A 19742-nucleotide genomic window follows, 5' to 3' on the forward strand; every position below is an offset into this window, starting at 1 on the left:
AAATTACCTTTTTAAATTTTGCTTGTTGATGTGTTGTTAATCTCTCTCCTCCGTGATCCCAGTAAACAGCATTGTTCAACACTTATGCCATCATTGCTATGGTAAAGAGCCTTTATAGACCTCGTTTTCTTTGCCTTTCTTTTTTTTTAAGTAGGCTCCACACCCATCATGGGGCTTGAACTCACAACCCTGAGATCAAGAGTCACATGCTCTACCAACTGAGCCAGCCAGCCACCCCGACATTTTTTTTTTTCTTAATCAGTACTCCACATCAATTTTTTTCCTTCGTGGAAAAATATACACAATCTAAAACTCACCCTTTCAGCCATTTTTAAGTGTAGAATTCACTAGCATTAAGTATATTCGCAGTGTTGTGCAATCATCACCATTATCTATTTCCAGAACTTTCTCATCGCCCTATAATTGAAACTCTGTACCCATTAAACAACAACCCTCCATCTCTTCATCCCCCAGTCCCTGGCAACCACTATTCTACTTCCTGTCTCTATGGATTAGTCAATTTTAGGTACCTCATAAATGCAATCATGCAGTATTTGTCCTCTCGTGACTGCCTTATTTCACTTAACATAACATTCTTAAGGTTTATCCATGTTGTAACATGTCAAAATTTCATTCCCTTTGAGGCTGGGTATCCCCATGAAGTTTACCACCACATATTAAAGCTGCTTATGTACTGGGGACCTCTGTAGGGCTACCAACCATTGTAATACATAAGATTTTTCTGTCTCCCAAGAACCAGTTTTGCCCCGTTGGGCCAACATCACCCCACTGACAATGCCTGCATTAAAATGTAACCTCAGGGGGCGCCTGAGTGACTCAGTCGGTTGAACATCTGAGTCTTGATTTCGGCTCAGGTCATGATCTCAGGGTCGTGGGATGGAGCACTGGGCGGGCTCTGAGCTCAGTGCGGAGTCTGCTTGTCCCTCTCCTTCTGCTCCTCTCCCCACTCGTGCTCTTTCTTTCTCTATCTCTAAAATAATTAATCAATTAAAAAAATAAATAAAATGTAAGCTCAGTGACCTTGTGGGTCTTGTTCTTCATCTCCAGCTGTTAGCACAAGACCTAGCACATAGCATGCCCTCAATGATTATCTGTTGAATATTTCTCAAGCTCTTCCCACAACCACTCCTTCCTTCTTATTTTAATCCACTATTCTTTAAAATTGCTCTCGGAGTAATCACAGATATATTTTGACGCTTAGTCCCTCAGGCTGCTCAGCCAGACCTCACAACCTGCTCACATCCCCAGCTGCACGTGCCTTTCTCAATGCCCCGTGTTCACCTGCTCTCTTTAACAGAAGTGAAAGATTACGAGCCTCCATTTGGTTCCAAGGTGCGGGAGCATCCTTGTGTTGAGAGCATGAAGGACAACGTGCTGAGAGACCGAGGGCGACCAGAAATTCCCAGCTCCTGGCTCAACCACCAGGTAAGGAGTGGCTGCTTGGAGGGGAGAATAAGGTTTATCCGAAGTAGCCTCCGAGGGTGGAGAGAATCTTAGGCTATTGGGCTTTAATCAGAGGGCAGGTCCCTTTGTGTTCTATGATCCTGTTAGGTTTTGTTTATAAAGAAAATTGCAGTCAAGTGGTGTGGACCTGTTGTTCTAAGTTCCAGCCAGCAGGTAGACACGCCATTCAAAGAGGGTTCTCAAAGAAGCATTTGAAGGGCATTTGTCCCACTAGGCAAGCCTGCTTGTTTCTGGGTTAAAATATTTTGTTTGCAGCCTCTGCCCCTCACCCCCAAGCCTTGACATAGAGTGTTTATGTTTTGTTTCCTTCTGGGTTCCAAATATTTTCTCCTGGGAATCTTCAGCTCTAGAAGGAAACACTTAGCAGAGTGAGAAGAAAGAAAGCCAAGAGGAATAGGAAAGTGCAAGTGAACAAATAAGAAATGTGTCTATAGGGAACATCTTCATGGCTGCTGCTTTTTTTCCTCCGAAGAGATGGTAGGTAAGGCCATCTATGGAAGGACAGCGATTCTGGACTTAATAGGGTGAGGGAGAACTATTCAAAGTCTTTGTTTGGGGGCATTTCGATGAGGGCAGTGGTCAGAGAAAAAGAAGAAAGTGGCGGGTGGCAGAGCCGTGAGGGAGGAAGGAGAGAGAACAGTGTACCCCTATCCCACTGACATAGCTGATCTTTCTCCGGAGTAAAGTGTTTTATTGCCTCCCTTGGAAGAATTCCCTTAGCCAGTGAAGGCTGGGGCTAAGTCATAGGTTTTCCTCAGGGCCAGGCAAATTGAGATAAGAAACAGAAACAACAAATCACGCACAATCAGGAAGACAGATGGAGCAGGAAGGCCGGTCTGTGCCAGTCCTGGCCTGGAGCCACTTGAGCAGACAGACCCTAATAAAGTCGGCGGAGAGAGCGTGAACCGGGCCACTGCAGCCCAGGGCTTCCCCCGGGTTTCGGGCAAAGCCTCTCTGACTGAAAATGCAAGACTGTTCTGTGTTAGCTCCGAACGCAGAAGGCCCTGGTGTTATTTCTCTCAGACTCTGTTGCCTCCTCCGCTGTACAGTTCTTGTAATGAAGCCATTATTCATGGTGATCAAATTCTGGAAAGAATTTGCATAATACATTTTTTCTCTTTAATGAGATTTGTTGCCCTATTGATTTCAAGTTAATGCTTAATATTTAATTTAATTTACTGCCTGTAATTACAGTGCCAGAGTAAAATAAATGTTACTTGTGTACCAACAATACCACTCCACTCTTAACAGGCCATCAATCAATACCGTCAATTAGGTGAATTATACAATTAATTCAACATCATGAATTCACTCACAGGTCGGGAAGGGAGGCAGAGGCTCCTAGGTGTGTTGGGCAAGTTATTGGTGGTAGATGTTGAACAGGAAAGTGCTGGGATCGATCCAGTCCACCTGGGCCACTTGTGAGAAGGATCACCAGTGACCACACAAGCCTCTCTAATTGCCAGGAGCATGCACTAGCTCTGCCCACCTGTTTAACCCCTGCCTGCCTTAGTGCCAAAAATGGGCTTGAAATGATAAAAATACTTGCAATGCAAAATAAAAATTACGGCTGTGAGAGAAGACCATGGCCACCATACTGGGCAGCATTTACTGGCTGGGCCTTTTGAATGGGGCCTTCACGGGGTTGGACTAAACCCTCTGACATAGCCTAGAGTCTAGCACAGCTGACCTACAAGACAGCGGCTTCTAGAGTGCAGCCTGATGTTGCTGGGGGGCAGTGGGGCCCAGGGGACCACCCTTGGCAGCTGCTGGAAGCTGTCCACAGAACCTGTGACTTTACGAGATGAAACCAGACTAAAGCCTAGACTTCACTCCGATCGTGGTGTTTAATGCTGTTGAGATAGAAATGTGTCTACAGTTCCGACTATAAGAGGCTACTCTAGAAAGGCAAACCCACAGAGACAGGAAGTTCTGTGGTCTCTAGGGGCTCAGGGAGGGAGGAAGAAGAAGGGGTGGTGGGGCACAGATGATTTTTAGGGCAGGAAACTTACTCTGTGGGGTACTATAATGGTGCATACATGTCATTGTACATTTGTCAGAACCCCGAACATGTACCCCAATATAAACTGGGGACTTTGGTTGGTAGTGATGTGTCAGTGTTGGTTCATTGATTGGAACAAATATACCGCACGGATGCAAGATGTCCGTGATGGGGGAGGAGGTATATGGAAACCCTCTGTGCTTTCCGCTCAATTTTGCTAAAAATTGAACCCAAAACCACCCTAAACAAGAAAACCAAAAAGTGCCCTAAAAAAAAATAGGAAAGGGTGACAGGGCATTAGGGGCCAGTCTTCATGGGAATTTTCCAGTATTGGGGATGCTCCTGTACCCCAGAGGCCTACTGGAGGCGCCTTGTCGTGATCAAACGTGCTGGCTCTCCATTTTACGACCTGTCGTGATCAAATGGCGCACGGGAGCAAATGGGTACGGCAGGCTTCCAGGACAGTGCACGCCCCTTCGTTCCACAGACAAGCGGCTGCCCCTCCCCCGCCCCAGTGGGTGCTCAGGCGCGACGTGGGCATGCGCAGGCTCCTGCGCACCCAGCCTGCACTGCAGGAGCAAGGTCAGTGGGCCCGCCTGCCGTCCGTGGAGCCCCGCAGAGCCGCAGCTCAGGGTGTCTGTGCCTTCTCTCCCACCTGCAGGGCATCCAGACGGTGTGCGAAACTCTGACCGAGTGCTGGGACCACGACCCGGAGGCCCGGCTCACGGCCCAGTGCGTGGCGGAGCGCTTCAGCGAACTGGAGCACCTGGACAGGCTCTCAGGGAGGAGCTGCTCCGAGGAGAAGATTCCCGAAGATGGCTCGCTGAACACTACCAAATAGCTCTTCTGGGGCAGGCTGGCCTACGTGGAAAGAGGCTGCCCCTGTCACCAAAGAACAGAGGCAGCAGGAGGCTGCCCCTTAACCTGAACCAATGCTTCCTGGAAGCCCAGGGGGTCACTGCCCTCCCTGTAAGCCGGTGGGGATGATCCACCAGCAGCAGGGAGTGGGTGACATGAAGCATTCTATGCCTTTGACGTTGTCATAGGATAAGCTGTGTTAGCTCTTCCTCAGGAATTGAGACTGATTTTTTACAATAGCAATAACATTTGCACTTTATTAATGCCTGTATATAAATATGGAATAGCTATGTTTTATATATATCTATATATGTCTATATCTATATATATACAGCCATACTTTGGAAAGAGACAAGGAAAATAAAATCAAATATCCCAGGAAACTGGTTTGTTTGGAGAGCTCCGGAACCAGGCGCAGAAGGAAGGGATCCGTGACAGCATTAGCACTTGACAATCAACACGTGCGCTGGTTTTCTGCCCGCACGAGGTGGGGGCTCTGCATTAGGAGAGGGGCTCCGAGTCTCTGAGCCTGCCGTGGCCACACTGCACTTGCTTTTGCAAAATAATTCCCTTGGGGGGGGGGGGGGGAGAGGGGGCTTTTCTGGAGCCAATCATAGTCACACTGTTTGGGGACCGGATCCTGGGGCTCCTGTGTGCCACTGTGTCTGCTGGACTTTTCACTTGAGCTTCAAGCCCACCTCTGGTTTGTGAGCCAACTTCCTCAACCAGCTCAGAAACCCTGTCCTATCTCCAAGAGCTTAAAAGTTTAGAGCCCCATTTTTTACCTTTGCAGGCTTCACAGGCATAAAAATCGGGACACAAGTTTCCCCACTTATGAAATTGCCACGTATTCTACTAAGGAGAGATCATTCTTTCTTTTCTTTAATCGTCACCCCCTACCCCCCTGCCCCCAGAACTATGCTACTATACTCCCGTGCTACTTTAAAAATTTGTTCCCTTTCCTTAAAGGGAGCAAATCTCCCCTCCGGGTTCGTTGTGTTTGGTTTGTCATCAGGCTTGGTTTGGAATGTCTAGCTTTCTATGCAAACACCAGTGGGTTCCATCTGCCTGGGCTCCTGAATGCTCAGGTATAGTTTGACCTAGTCAGAAGGATTTGAGCTCACAGCATTGCCACGGTCAGAAGTGTTTCCTCAGGCACTCTGATCATGTGTTTTGCTTGGCCAGCATGGCGTTTGACAAAATTGAGTCACTTTTTAAATATTTGGAGATTTTGAAAAAAAAAAAAAATCTGGATCCCACAAGTGAGGATAGATAGCTTTTCCCTCGTCCACATTATTCACAAAACAAAGGTGTGGACACACTTATAAAGCTGCTTTACTTCTTGATGTAAACATTTGCATTTTCCACTGCCCACCCCACCCCAGTCTGGGAATTAAACCCACCCCTAACCAGGCCTCTTGTAAGAAATGTACTTCCCATCAATCATTCTCTGGCGATATGAGTTCGAGTCCCTCCCTCTTCCTGGTCTGGTGTTAAGATTTGAAGTTGGTCTTTTTTGGGGCTGAAAGGGACCCCTTCTGAGTGGTCCCAGGTCAGCCAAATCTATTTTTGTCTATATATGAAGAGCTTTCCCCCCACCCCTGCATTAGGGAGGGGAGCTCTTACCTAGAAATTTTTGCCACAGTTATCTTTCTCTCCACCATACCAGCCTTCCCGCCCTTTGCAGGATTTGCCAGCAAGGACTTGAATGTGGGACACAAGAGTCCCATCTGCAGTTAGGAAGCCCGTGTCCACATGGGCAAGAACAAAGAATGAGCTTTAATACTCCATAGGAACTTGTTAATCCACAAACAACTGTTAATGCTGCAGAAAACGTCATTTTCTAAAATGTTTTTGAAGCTACCTATTTTCAGCCAAATAGGAATGTAAGAGAGGTCTGGCAGTGAGTACATCAGTTCCGTTTGGATTTTGGAAGATCACATCTCTTTGTGGTTTAGCAGATATGCTGAGATTTGGGATTCGGTGAACCTCGTAGGCAACCTGCTCAGTGGGGGTGGGCTGGGAGAGTTCGGGACAGCTTGCCAGCAGTACCTTGGAAGTGCCCAGAAATTCCATGCACCTTAGGGTTTGTCGATGCTGTCCCAATAGCTGTTGCTCATCGACCTCTAGTGGTGAATTTCTAGAATACTGGTCCATTAATGGGATTTTCCAAGATCGAAAGAGCTTTATCACTTCTGGGTGGTCATCAGCATAAACTGGAATGTAGTGTCAGATGATACAGTGGCTTGTTTTATTTCTTTTTTCTTTGTCAAGAAAAAGACCAAGGAATAACATTCTGTAGTTCCTAAAAATACTGATTTTTTTTACTACTATACATAAAGGGTAAGTTTTATTCTTTTATGGAACACTTCAGCCGTACTCATGTATTAAAATAGGAATGTGAATGCTATATACTCTTCTTATATCAAATGTCTCAAGCACTTATTTTCATTCTATGCATTGTTTGTCTTTTATATAAATAAAATGTTTATTAGATGGAATAAAGCAAAAATACTCAGGTCAGCTTCCTGCCTCCTGATCCCATTCATTGCAGTTAAGCCATTTAACCTAAAAACTTGGTTACTCTACAGTTTATGCAGGAAAATTCACAAGACACATTCTCTCCAAATTTCCCATATCATCACCTTCAACTGACAGTCTCGAGTCCTTTAAAGAAAAAAAAAAGTAATCACAAAAACATCCATAATATGAGATATACCAGATGCCATTGGTGGCCTGGGCATGAAGTCTCTACATCCCCCGGCCGCCATCTTGCCTGTCCCAGGAACTGCCTCCATCCACATGCCTGCTTCTTCCATGGCTTGGCACAGCCAACGCCGCTGCTAAGAGCTCTTGTCTGTTTCTTCTATCTTCTTCCTTCACATAGCAGGTCGTTGACTATATCTTTTTGACTTCTGTTATGTGTCATGGTTCCTCCCTCTTCCTTTCTACTTAGCCACAGCATCCTACTTGGGGATTTTAATCAGTTTATCTGCATCACCAGATGAATGTGCCTTAGGCGGTTGGTTCCAGGTCATTGCTTGAAGGTTTTCTGGTAACTGTATAGGATTTGCTGTCCAAACTTTGGGCTACCTGTTTTGGAATCTGAGAGATTCTATGGTTTCTTCTAAGTTATCAGCTGAGTTCTAAATAGTTAAGATTCTAAATATCTAATGTAATAATGCTGAGGTTTAGAGACCTCAGCACTACTGATGCTCTGCATTGGATAATTCTTTGTTTGGGGCATGGACCTGTCCCGTGCACTGCAGGCAGCGTTCCTGGCACCCACCCCACAGCTGTGACAACCAAAAATGTCATCAAATATTGCCAAATGCCCCCTATGGGATGAAACTGCTCCCAGCTGAGAATCAGTGAACTAGATGATATCGTTCTATACTACGTGGGCATGAGTTATGGTCCTATCTTAACTAGTAGGTTGGCAATTTCAGTGGTTACCTGCTCCTCCATTTACCAGCTATGTGACCTGGGTAAATTACTTAACCTATCCATGCCTCAGTTTAATTATATGTAAAATAGGATTTTGCAGGCCTCATCTTATACAAGATACCGTTGTGATAGGAATACATGCAAAAGTTTTTGGAATTGTGTCTTGAACTTGGAAAGCCTGCGATGCGTATTGGCCAACATTAAGTTGATTTAGTACACCAATGGCGGCTTTCACAAAGAGGTAGATTTTGAGGTGGACCCTAGAAAGCATTCACAACACAGAAGAGATCTAGGCACATGCTACAGGCCTGTAGAACAGGAGTGTTTCTGTCCTGTGTATTGACAGTCTGAGGAGAACTCTCATTCACTAGCTGCTGTGTCATCACATTTAATCCCCCACTAGCCCCCTGAGGTAGATATTGTGCCCATTTTACAGATGAGAAGTCACGCCGAGAGAACTCAAGAAAGAAGCCTAGGGTCTCACAGATGTAGAATCCAAGTGCGAGGCCAAGTTGTCCCAGAATTTAGAATAATTTGAAATCATAATTTGGAATCATGCTTGGTCCTTTTCTCCACCTCACATTGTTTCCTGAGGGAATTGGCCTGCCCAGTGGAATGAGAGACCACAGCAGGATGAAATGTTCTATTCCATCTACACAAGGCATGGTCATTGTTCTCGTCTCCCCACCATGGATCTGTTGGCTCAGTGGAGGCGAAGAAGGTGCTTCTTCAACTCTATTGTCCTCTAGCTCTCCACTCACATGATAAATGTTGTCTAAAGCCTTGATGAGAACGATTGAAAGATGAATATGTGTGGACAGCGTTATCTAATGTGGGAAATGTACCCTGTTTCTTCAGATGACTTCAGATCATGCCAACCCTTAAAAACATGGTTTTAGTGGGTCTATTTTTATTTTAACATGCAATGGGAAAAAAAAACTACCTTAAGCCTCGGATTTCACAAATATGAATCCATATTAATCATTAACATATATTGAGTATTCAGAAGCATCAACCGCTATTCTCTCTTTTACCTTCTTTATCTGCTTTAATCTTCACCACAAACCTTCGAGGTAGCCTTACCTCCATGTTAGCGATACACTGAGGCAGAGTGAGCCATTCCTAAGAGTTCCACAGTTAGTCATGGTGAGGCCAGCATTTGAACTGAAGCAATGAGATTCCAGAGCTCTCTCTCCCACCTTGAACACAAGATAAAGCTGGTGTAAGAGAGCATGGGGGGAGCCTCTGGCATGCTCCAGAGCCTGATTCGTTAGCCTAAAATATGGAAGAGGAAAATGCAGTTTGCACTGGAGGGGAGGGAGTTGGCCATAAGGGAGCCCAGGGAGAGAAAGTCATTCCTCAAAGGCACATGGACTCTGGGCTTCAGCCCAAGAGCTTCAGCCAAAACAGGAGCCAAGGTCTTCTGACCCCCTTCGCAGGCTCCGTTTTGCCGGGGCTATTTCCGTGCTGGCTACTGCAAGGTCAGGAGCATTCCCGGTAGGCAGTAAGTCTCCAAGTGCCCTCAGCAGGGACGCGGTCTCTTGCACCCGTGCCTAGCTTTTGAGTGCCCAGCAGGTCCTGTTTTGTGGCGGTGGTTTTGTTGTAAGCTCTCTTTGCAGATGACGGTGCGGTCCTGAGAGAAATCCTTTCCCTAGGTGACATTCAGGAAACTTTTCCTTTGAACTGGTGTGTCCACCCTTGTTCACAAAAGTCGCCGCAATTGGCATCTGCTCATTCTGTTCATTTTCTTCCTGAAATAGGCCTTCTAATCGTCGCTTATCACATTTCCAATTACTTTTTTTTTTTTTACTTGAGTAATTATAGCTCCAGACTATGGGTTTGGGGCCACAGCTCCCAGGCATTTTGCAAACTGTGCTGATAAAGACGAGATTGTGAACTTTCCCACATGACATGGCCTGCCAATCAGCCTCACACAGCGGAATTTCATTCTAGTACCCCTCCTGATCTTTGCTGCATTTAAAAATAACTTAATAGTCTTCCCATTCTAATTAAGCTAAAATTACATACACTGTGAAATGCTCGCTCTCTTTCACTCATTATGCACATGCGTGCGCGTGCGGGCGCGCGTGCGCACGCGCGCACGCGCGCGCGCACACACACACACGCACACACACAAGTGGTCCTTAAAAATCACTTCTGTATGCAGTCACATGGTAAACAACAGAATAACGATAGCCCGTATGCCATCGGGTCATCAAAAAAGATAAAATGCCTTTGAATTTTCATGTTTTGTCTATCAATTCATAACAAAATCATTAAAATCAGGACCTCTAGAGCCAGACTCCTTTGGTTCAAATCCCAGCTCTGCCACCAACTAGCTATGTGACTTTGTGCAAGCCTCTTAACTGTTTTATTCCTCTGGCTTCTTAATGCGTAAAATGGGGAAGTGATAGGAGGTACCTGGGGGAATGGTAAGAATTTTTACAAGAATAGGGTTCCTATTTTAAAAGCGGTTAGAACAGAGGTTGGTGCACATAAGCACTAGTTGTTAGGTTGATAATGATTATTTTTTCCATTCTACTCTAAAATGAAGCTCTGTTGTAATATTTTGCAGACATAGTGTTCCCCAAATTTGGGGGCAAAATGGACTCTTGAGAAAAATGAGTCCTATTTATCTGTAACTGTGAGCAGCCCGCCCCATATCCTGGAAGGGACTGTTTTCTTTTCTTTTTTTTTTTTTTAATAATTTTTTTTATTATATTATGTTAGTCACCATATAGTTCATCCTTGGTTTTTGATGTAAAGTTCCATGATTCATTAGTTGCGTATAACACCCAGTGCACCATGCAATACATGCCCTCCTTACTACCCATCACCAGCCTATCCCATTCCCCCACCCCCCTCCCCTCTGAAGCCCTCAGTTTGTTTCTCAGAGTCCATGGAAGGGACTGTTTTCGTTCAGTGTGCCTGGCGTGGCTGTGATGGTAAATACAGGGCTCTGCAAGCCAGGCAATCTTGGGGTTTAGTCTAGCTTCACCATCCATCACCTTGTTCTCCTGTAACTTCAGTCTTTCACTCTTGTGCCTCACCTGAGACCCCTCCGTGGCCTGCCTACATTAGGAAGCTGGAGAAAAATCAAATGACACGCTAAGTAAAAATACATGGGAAAAGTGCTAGATATCACTGATGCAAGATAGAATGTATTACCTTTTTTGGACATGGATAGATACACTGAAACTTTGCTAGAACATAAGATTCTTATTCATTAACATTATATATGTATATGGTCATGATCCTAGCAACCCTACGAGGTAGGGATTATTTTCCCCATTTCGCAGTTAAGGAAATTGCGCAAGTTTACAGTTTGCACGCAGGGGCTCCCGGTACAATCCATCCACTCCTCCGAGCTGTTTTGTCCATATTTCTTTGCTTCATTCACCATATGGTAGCTGAAGGCAAAGCCGTGTACCTTCCGAAAGTCTGCCTGAGTCTTGAAAGCAAGAAAGATGTGTTACCCGGTATTTTATATCAGCAGCTGGCACAGAGTAGAGCACATCCCAATTGTTGAATAATTTCCACGGAGGGAAGAAAAAAAGGCTCTTCGCCTTTAGAAGTTCACAATCCGACTGAGGAGACAGACATACAAATAAACAGTACATGACCGGGATGTCCCCACTGGTAATGACTGTTGGAATGATAGAGCTGAGGCCAAAAATGCCTAGGTTTTGCAGAGAAATTCCAGTGAGAACCTGACTGCTGTCCCATACCTGGCCACGTGGAAGTAATGCTCCAGCCACCATGGTGACCCTTGATAGGATGGCCTTGCTTCTTCAATTCCTCTAGAACTCTCTCCCATGGGGATTATGTTTGTTTGTTCCCTAGGGCTGCTATAACATGTTACCGCAATCTGAACCAACAGAAACTCATTCCTCACAGTTCTGGAGTCTAGAAGTCCAAATTCAAGGTGTCAGCAAGACCTCAATCGCTCTTAAGTCTCTAGGGAATACTCAGGATTAGATCCCATTGGCTCCAGGTGTTTCTTGGCAGTTCTTAGCTTATAGCCACAACACTCCAATCTCCACCCCCATCTTCACATTACCTTTTTCTTTCCTTCTTTCTGTGTCTTATAAGGATGTTTGTCATTTGAGTTAGGGCCCACCTGGATAACCCAGGATGATCACATCTCGAGATGCTTAACTGAATTCCTTCTGCAAAGACCCGTTTTCCAAATAAGGTCACATTCATAGGTCTCGGGATCAGGACATGGCTATATCTTTTGGGGGATCATCATTCAACCTAATACAGAGAATTAGCCAATTCCTCTGTTATAAATTCTTTCAGGATGAAAAGATTTCAAGTCCAAGACTCTCTCCTTTGGTCACTTGAGGCATTCCCAAAGAGGACTTTAACAGATTCACAGATTTTATTTAGTTTCATTTTCTATCTTAACACATACACACACACACACACACACACACACACACACACATATGGTATGTTTATACTGTACAATAATTAAAATATCACTTAAGGATTACCATTTATCTCAATGACTTCACATTCTTTTCATACACCAATCATTTTTCCAGCAACATATTCCTACAGAAATATGGGATTGTGATAAAGTTGGCATATCTTTTCCCACTCACCATACCTTCCTTGGATGCCACACTGTGTTTAACAGCCCCTGATACCATGTAGGGAACAATTCATGGTACTCCAACAACATTATGGAATTTCACACCAGTGCCAAACTTAGAAATAAACTATGACTATGTGAAAATATACATATGTCTTATTCCAATGTCCCATCTCATTCCTTTGGAACCCAGAAAGGGTGAGAATGAGAAGTTAGGTTCTAGCCTAAGTCCTGTTTCTCAATCCCTTAGCTCCATGACCTTGGGGATTCTAGTTATTATTCTAACATAGCAAATGACCATAAAACCTAGAGGCTTAAAGCAACCATTTTACTTTCCTCAAATTTTGTGGGTCTGGAATTTGGGAAAGTCTTGGGCTGGACAGATCTCACTTGGGGTCTCTTCTGCCATTGAACTCCCATTTGACTGGGGTTAGAATCATCTAATGGCCCGGCTGAGCTGGACGTCCAAGATGGCTCACTTTGCAGTTAATGTTGGTTGTTGGCTGGGATCTTAGTTGGGACAATCTTCTAGAACACCAAGAACATCTACACATGGCCTTTCCAGCTTCCAGTGTCAGAGCAATAGAGTTCTTAATGGCAGCTGGCTTCTTCTAGGGTGGATGTGCCAAGAGAACCAGGCAGAAACTGCACGGACATTTATGACATTTTCTTGGAAGTCTTAGAACATCACTTCTCCCACACTCTTGAACCAAGCAGTTACAAGTCACCCAAATTCAAAGGAAGGAGACAGGGCTTCAGACCTCTCAATGGCAGAACTGATGAAGCATTTTAGGCAATGCCTAAAAACCACCACAGGTACTTTATAGTAAGTGGGTCTCAGTGTCTCATTTGTAAAATGGAATTACATTCTCCCTAAGACTCCTCTAATACTTAGAGCCTATGAAGTACTTTCCTTTCATTATCTCAATGTGCTAATATTAATATTTGTATTTCTTTTTTTATTAAAGAATTTCCTTATTTATTTGACAGAGAGAGAGGTAGTGAGAGAGAGAGAGAGAGCACAAGCAGAGGAAGCTTCAGGCAGAGGGAGAGGGAGAAGCAGGATCCCCGCTGAGCAGGGAGTCTGATGTGGGGCTCGATCCCAGGACCCTGGGATCATGATGTGAGCCCAAGACAGAGACTTAACTGACTGAGTCACTCAGGCGCCCCTAATATTTATATTTCATTTCCTTTCTTTTCTATTACAAAATAACCATATTACAGAAAATTAGGGGGAGGGGAGAGAAAAGTTTCCATTTCAATAGACTCCCTAGACTTGTAGTTATTTTTAGAGTTGTTTTCTACGTGGATGTTTTTGTGTCTGTGTGTGAGTGTGGGAAACTCACCTGTTCACCATTTTGGAATCTTTTTCTCAGGATTAAGCCAGAAGGACATTCTGGAATCTTATTTTTAAGAGGCACCAGATACCATTATAGTTAAACATGCTATGTAGCAGTAAAATTTAATATCCTAATTGAATTGTAGTGGTTAGTAACCTCAGATTACAAACTCAGGCCTGCAAGAAATGTCACATGTCTTATTTTTCTATAAATCTGCTTAATTTTGATTCTGAGCCCCCATCCGGCTGGACTGGTAGGAAATCCAGCCCTTATTCTGGCGGCTTATTTCCCCACTACCTCTTGAGGCTTTACCATTGTTTAGAGTTTCCTGCAGTAAGAACAAGGAGCAAGGTGTTGGATAGTTCTGGTTCCCTGATTTTCCCCGGGGCTGCCCATTATCCCATTTGCTAGGTTTATTCAGGTCTGCCTCCACTCCAGTCCCTTGCCTTGCTGGGGACTTGGTATTTTTCTTGGGAGAACTTGGGTGTCACGGGTCCAGATTTGCTTCCTGGTGTACCTGGGCCACTCCCTTAAAACCCACCATATCCTCAGGTCCCTGCCCAGGAGCAATACTTGTGGTCACAGTCTATGAAGTGTGACATTTAATTATACATGAATTAACCATCCCTGGAATATTTATTGAGATTCAAGCAGCTATCTATCTGAGGAATGTATATTAAAGTTATTTTATATAATATGTGTATCTCCAATGTAGGTGCTAAAATATTTGAAAGTAAAGTGCAGACTACAATTCACTGTCTGAGGTTCTTTGCGGGTAATCCCCTTTCAATTTCCCAGGGCACTCAGGAATCCTTCAAGTTCGAGTGTGGAGCACTGCGTACCTAGAAAGATAATGGTGGGGGTATTTAGCTGAAATCCTCCCAGCTGCTCAACCTCCACACTTGAACTTGCTTGGGACTGAATGGAATCAGCTGAAAATCTTCCAAAACCAGGCAGCAGTATATTTGCTTCAGCTTTTCCTGGTTGGGGGAAAGACCCTACTTCCGGAACAGAACTGGTTTGTCTAGAATGCCTCCTCACTCTACCTCCCCTCTGGACTATGCTGAGTCATGATTACTGGAAGGAATGTCTCTGCTGTTGGCACAAACAGGACAGGAAAAAGCTGTTAATGTAGGCAATACCTTGTGGTTTTGTTTTATGAGACAAGCATTTTGTTAACAATAAAGATACTGTGTTAGGAAATTAAATCATCACACACTAGCAGTGTGTGAAGACGTTAAATCATTCACAAGTTATACATCTTCAGGAACTGATACTAAAAGTGGTGTCTTAAAATGCTAATACTCAGTTTAAATTCAAACATTGAACATTCAAAAATTCAAAGGTCGGGGCGCCTGGGTGGCACAGCGGTTAAGTGTCTGCCTTCGGCTCAGGGCGTGATCCCGGCGTTATGGGATCGAGCCCCACATCAGGCTCCTCTGCTGTGAGCCTGCTTCTTCCTCTCCCACTCCCCCTGCTTGTGTTCCCTGTCTCGCTGGCTGTCTCTCTGTCGAATAAATAAATAAAATCTTAAAAAAAAAAAAATTCAACAGTCGATATTATAGAAGTGATTGAGTAAATCGCAGTCAGAGGATAATCATGTAGACAAATTATGAAGACTGCTGTGCATAACCTCATATAAAGTTGAGAAGAATCATGGAAAACAAGCAATTTTTATCCTGTTTTAAATTTTTTGTCTTTCACATGTACCTATGCTCATTCATTTAACATTCTGGCATTGATATCTATTACATTGTTCTCGTTTTCCATTTTCCAGGAGTGGGAATATTGGTGTGATGAACACCTTTGCATATGGTAATATTTATACGTTTTTCATTTCCTTAGGATAAATTACAAGAAGTTATGAATATTTTCATGGTTCTTGCCATCTCCGTCCAAATTATTTCCCAGAATAATTGTGTGTCTTTTTATTCCCATCAACAATACATGAGAACACCAGATTTACATATTACCCCTTTTTTCTTACTTTAATATTCTGTGATTATACATCATTGTTGGTATTATTTTCATTTCTTCCATAGAAGCTTGAACTTTTTTCATGTTTGTTTAGAGATTGTAGTTCTGTCACTGAGAATTATCTGTCATGTCCTTCACATGTTTGTCTTTACACCTAAATGATTTTATAAATTATAACAGTTGCCACACTTTCCCAGCTTTTATCTCCCTTGTCATTTTGCTAATGTGTATTTAATATATTCCAATTTATGTATGGAGCTAAATCACTCACTCTATTTCCTTATGAATTCTCCTGCATTCAGATTTAGAAAATAACTGTCTTTCCGAAAATCAAACAAATAACCAATGCTATTTTCTCAAAGATTTTCCATGGCACTCTCTTTTAATAATTATTTATTTTCTCTAGAATGTTTTTAGGCGTATGGCGTGGGCTAGAAGGAAAATCATTTGTATTTTTCTAATTGCCAAACAGATACCCCAACATCATGTAACGGGGGGATGCGGGTGAGAAACTCATTGATGATTGCTGTGTGTTAATGCCTTCAGGACACAGTAGATTTGTCCTTGTAATAGAAACTACTTCTGGACTATTTTGCTCCATTATCCAAATTTCAGCGCAAGGCTTCTATAGATAATGTCACTTCTAACTAATGTTTAGAGTTTCCAAGTCCCAGAATTTTCTTCAACACTATGGCTTGTTGTTTGTTGTTGTTGTTCATGCTTTTTGTTGTTGTTGTTGTTGTTCTCATTCATTTTTTATTAGGAGAAGATTAAAACTTCCGCACATACCCAGGCCTATACCATATAGAGAGACTTCATAAATGTGCTTCGTCATATTTGATTCAAACTTTAACCTTTCATTTAAAAAGAAATAAAATATAAATATATCACCACCATCTGGGTAACTATCCTTCGTTCCTAATCCCTGTTCCTACTGAGCTTCCCAGACCCCACCCTTATTATGGATTAAATGTCGATCCTTCCTGTCAACATGCGTACCTACAATCTGGAGTGATACCTTCTGTGCATGACTGTTTAAAATTTTTCTGTAAGTGTACCTCTATATGTATTGTTCTACCACCTTTTTTCCTTTACTTAATATTATGTTTTTGAAATCTATCTATGTTGATGTATGTCTTACTCATTTTAACTGCCATGTAGTGCTTCTCACATGTTAAAGTAATCAAACAAGAATGCAATTAGATTGAGGGGGCTTAATTGTCTTGGTAGCCTAGTAAGCGAGCCAAAACTTAACCCAGAGTTAATTTCTATGAATGCTTCAAGGTTAAGAAGAACAACCAATCACAAACAGCAAGCTAGTCTTTCCCAAACAATGCAGTCACTTACGCTAAAGCAAATCAAATCATTTCTTTGCTCTGCTTCTGTGTCTTCTCTACCCCTTGCCCCTGTTAGTGGAATACTCCTAACAACTTTTTGCTTGGTGCTGCCCAGTTCAAAATGATAGTTGTCCAAATAAACTTCAAAATTTTTTTTTCATAGTTTTATTTATTTTACCAACAAAGAAAGATAAAGAAAATATGTTAACATTAGTCAATCTGAAATGATGGAAACATGGCCATTTCTTTTTTTTTATTATAATAATATTTTATTATATTATGTTAGTCACCATATATGCTTCAGTTTAGCTTTTAATACACATGAGTATACCACAATCTTTCCATTTACTTTGCTCAGAAACACTGGGGTTGTTTCCATTTTTTTTTTCCTTTCTTTTCTTTCTTTTTTTTTTTTTTTTACAATTACAAAGTGCTGAATAGACAGTGTTGATCAATTTTATTAGAAAAAGAAATGATCTCAAATTCAATTAAAAGAAGTAAAATAATTTAGATTATAAAATTCATCAAGAAGTATACGTCATCAGAAAGAATACAGACTGAGCATTACTAGTAAAGAGATAGAATAAGGAAAAATTGCATAATTATGACCCCATCCCCCAAAGTGAGAAAAGGTCTGCCAGTCTAAAGGCTAACAAAATATGTGTAGGATCTGTATGCTAAAAACTAGAATAAACTGATAAAAGGAATATGAAAGACTGTTGAGGAGGAAAACATTTTACTCTGTCCTTCAAAGTTCTTCTAGCTGGTCTAAGAATCAAATAGACATGAGACAGATGAACAAGTGAAAATCAAGCAAAAGTTTAATAACATGTATGTCTCCCTTATACATGGGAAAGACCCAGGAAAACTGAGTAACTCCCCAAAATGGCTGAAACAATCACCTTAAATACCATCTCCAGCTAGAGACAAAAGCTGGTAGTGGGGGTGGGGAGTCAGTATGGGAAGTCCCCAAGAAAAGCAAGGTAAACACAGGGAAGGTTGTTATGCAGGTTAAGTCCTTGCTTTCTCCATAGTTAAAGTTTTTGAGATTCAGAGCCATCCCATTCTTCCTGGTACAGAGGGAGAAATTGAGATTTCCCTTATACCTATAAATGTCTCTTACAAAAGTTTAACTTCTGTTTGATTTTCAGAGCTTTGCTTGTGTCTACAGTTTCAAAAAAATGACCAGTTTAGGGGCACCTGGGTGGCTCAGTCAGTTAAGCATATCTGGTCATGATCTCAGGGTCCTGTGATCAAGCCCCAAGAGCCCCAGAGTAGGGCTCCCTACTTAGCGGGGAGTCTGCTTCTCCCTCTCCCTCTGCCCCTTCTCCCCCACCTTGTGCTCTCTCTCTCTGTCTCAAATAAATACATGAAATCTTAAATTTAAAAAAGCCAACTTAAAATAATCAATAAGTCAAAAAGGCATACCTTGAAATGGGCAAAATTTACTCCCACAAGACCAAAATAATTGGAGCACTGTGATCATGAATTGGAAGACTCAGTGTTGTTAAGACATCATTATTCCCCAGTTTGAATTGGAGATTCAACACAATCCAATAAAAATCCTACACCCCATTTTTTGTGAATATCAGCAAGAAGATTCTAAAAGTTATATAGAAATGCTAAGGGGGCACCTGGGTAGCGCAGTCGTTAAAGTGTCTGCCTTCGGCTCAGGGCGTGATCCCGGCGTTCTGGGATCAAGTCCCACATCGGGCTCCTCTGCTGGGAGCCTTCTTCTTCCTCTCCCACTCCCCCTGCTTGTGTTCCCTCTCTCGCTGGCTGTCTCTATCTCTGTCAAATAAATAAAATCTTTAAAAAAAAAAAAAAAGAAATGCTAAGGAACAGGACAACTCAAACTATTCTGAAAACAAACTAAGTTGAAGGGCACACTATCTAGTTTGAAGACATACTACAAAGCAATAGTCATCAGAATAAACAGCCCAGAAATAGACTATACAAGTGTAGGTAACTGATTTTTTTTAATTTTATTTTTTAAGATTTCATTTATTTATTCGACAGAGATAGAGACAGCCAGCGAGAGAGGGAACACAAGCAGGGGGAGTGGGAGAGGAAGAAGCAGGCTCATAGCAGAGGAGCCTGATGTGGGGCTCGATCCCAGAACGCCGGGATCACACCCTGAGCCGAAGGCAGACGCTTAACCGCTGTGCCACCCAGGCACCCCAGTAACTGATTTTTGATAATTAATGAGAAAATCTAGTAATATAAATAAAATCTTTTACCAACCCATAAAAACTTTTCCACAAAGGTAGAAAAGAAAAAAAAACAAAACCAAAACAGTTTTATTATTGAATAAGCATTAAATCAGAATGTGAAGTACATCTAAAGAGATTATAAAGACAGAAAGAAATAACTCCGCTTTATATAGCAAAGAAGATACAATCCATTACATACATGTTAATTGTTTTTATCAAAAAGGAAAAATAAATCTTCTCATATCTCTACAACAAACAGAAAGTTACAACTTGGAGTCCAACCCTGAAGCTAAAACTCCCACTGAGACAGAGAGACAAGGTCATCCTTCTTGATCTTTGCATTTCAAAGAGATAGCCCATCATTCTCAAGAAAGAAACCTCTGGAATGTAAAACTGGCAAGATGCTCATTTAGGTCTTAAAAGGACTAAAATGCATTAAAAAAACAAAGCAAGAATTTAAATTTTCATATTTTCTAAAGGAAA

The 19742-nt window shown here is 42.5% G+C and overlaps 1 protein-coding gene across 2 annotated transcripts in view; it reads left to right on the plus strand.

Moving 5' to 3' along the window:
- Positions 1-6868, plus strand: part of TGFBR2 (transforming growth factor beta receptor 2) — an 89535-nt gene extending 82667 nt beyond the window's left edge. For both annotated transcript variants that reach the window (XM_057315805.1, XM_026496855.4), the window contains exons 6-7: positions 1319-1446; positions 4149-6868. In XM_057315805.1, the coding sequence (XP_057171788.1) occupies positions 1319-1446; positions 4149-4328 (308 nt within the window). In that variant the 3' untranslated portion in view covers positions 4329-6868. The remainder of the gene's footprint in view (positions 1-1318; positions 1447-4148) is intronic.
- The last annotated feature ends 12874 nt before the right edge of the window (positions 6869-19742 follow it).

Source organism: Ursus arctos, unplaced genomic scaffold, assembly GCF_023065955.2.
Source record: "Ursus arctos isolate Adak ecotype North America unplaced genomic scaffold, UrsArc2.0 scaffold_20, whole genome shotgun sequence".
Classification (NCBI taxonomy): domain Eukaryota; kingdom Metazoa; phylum Chordata; class Mammalia; order Carnivora; family Ursidae; genus Ursus; species Ursus arctos.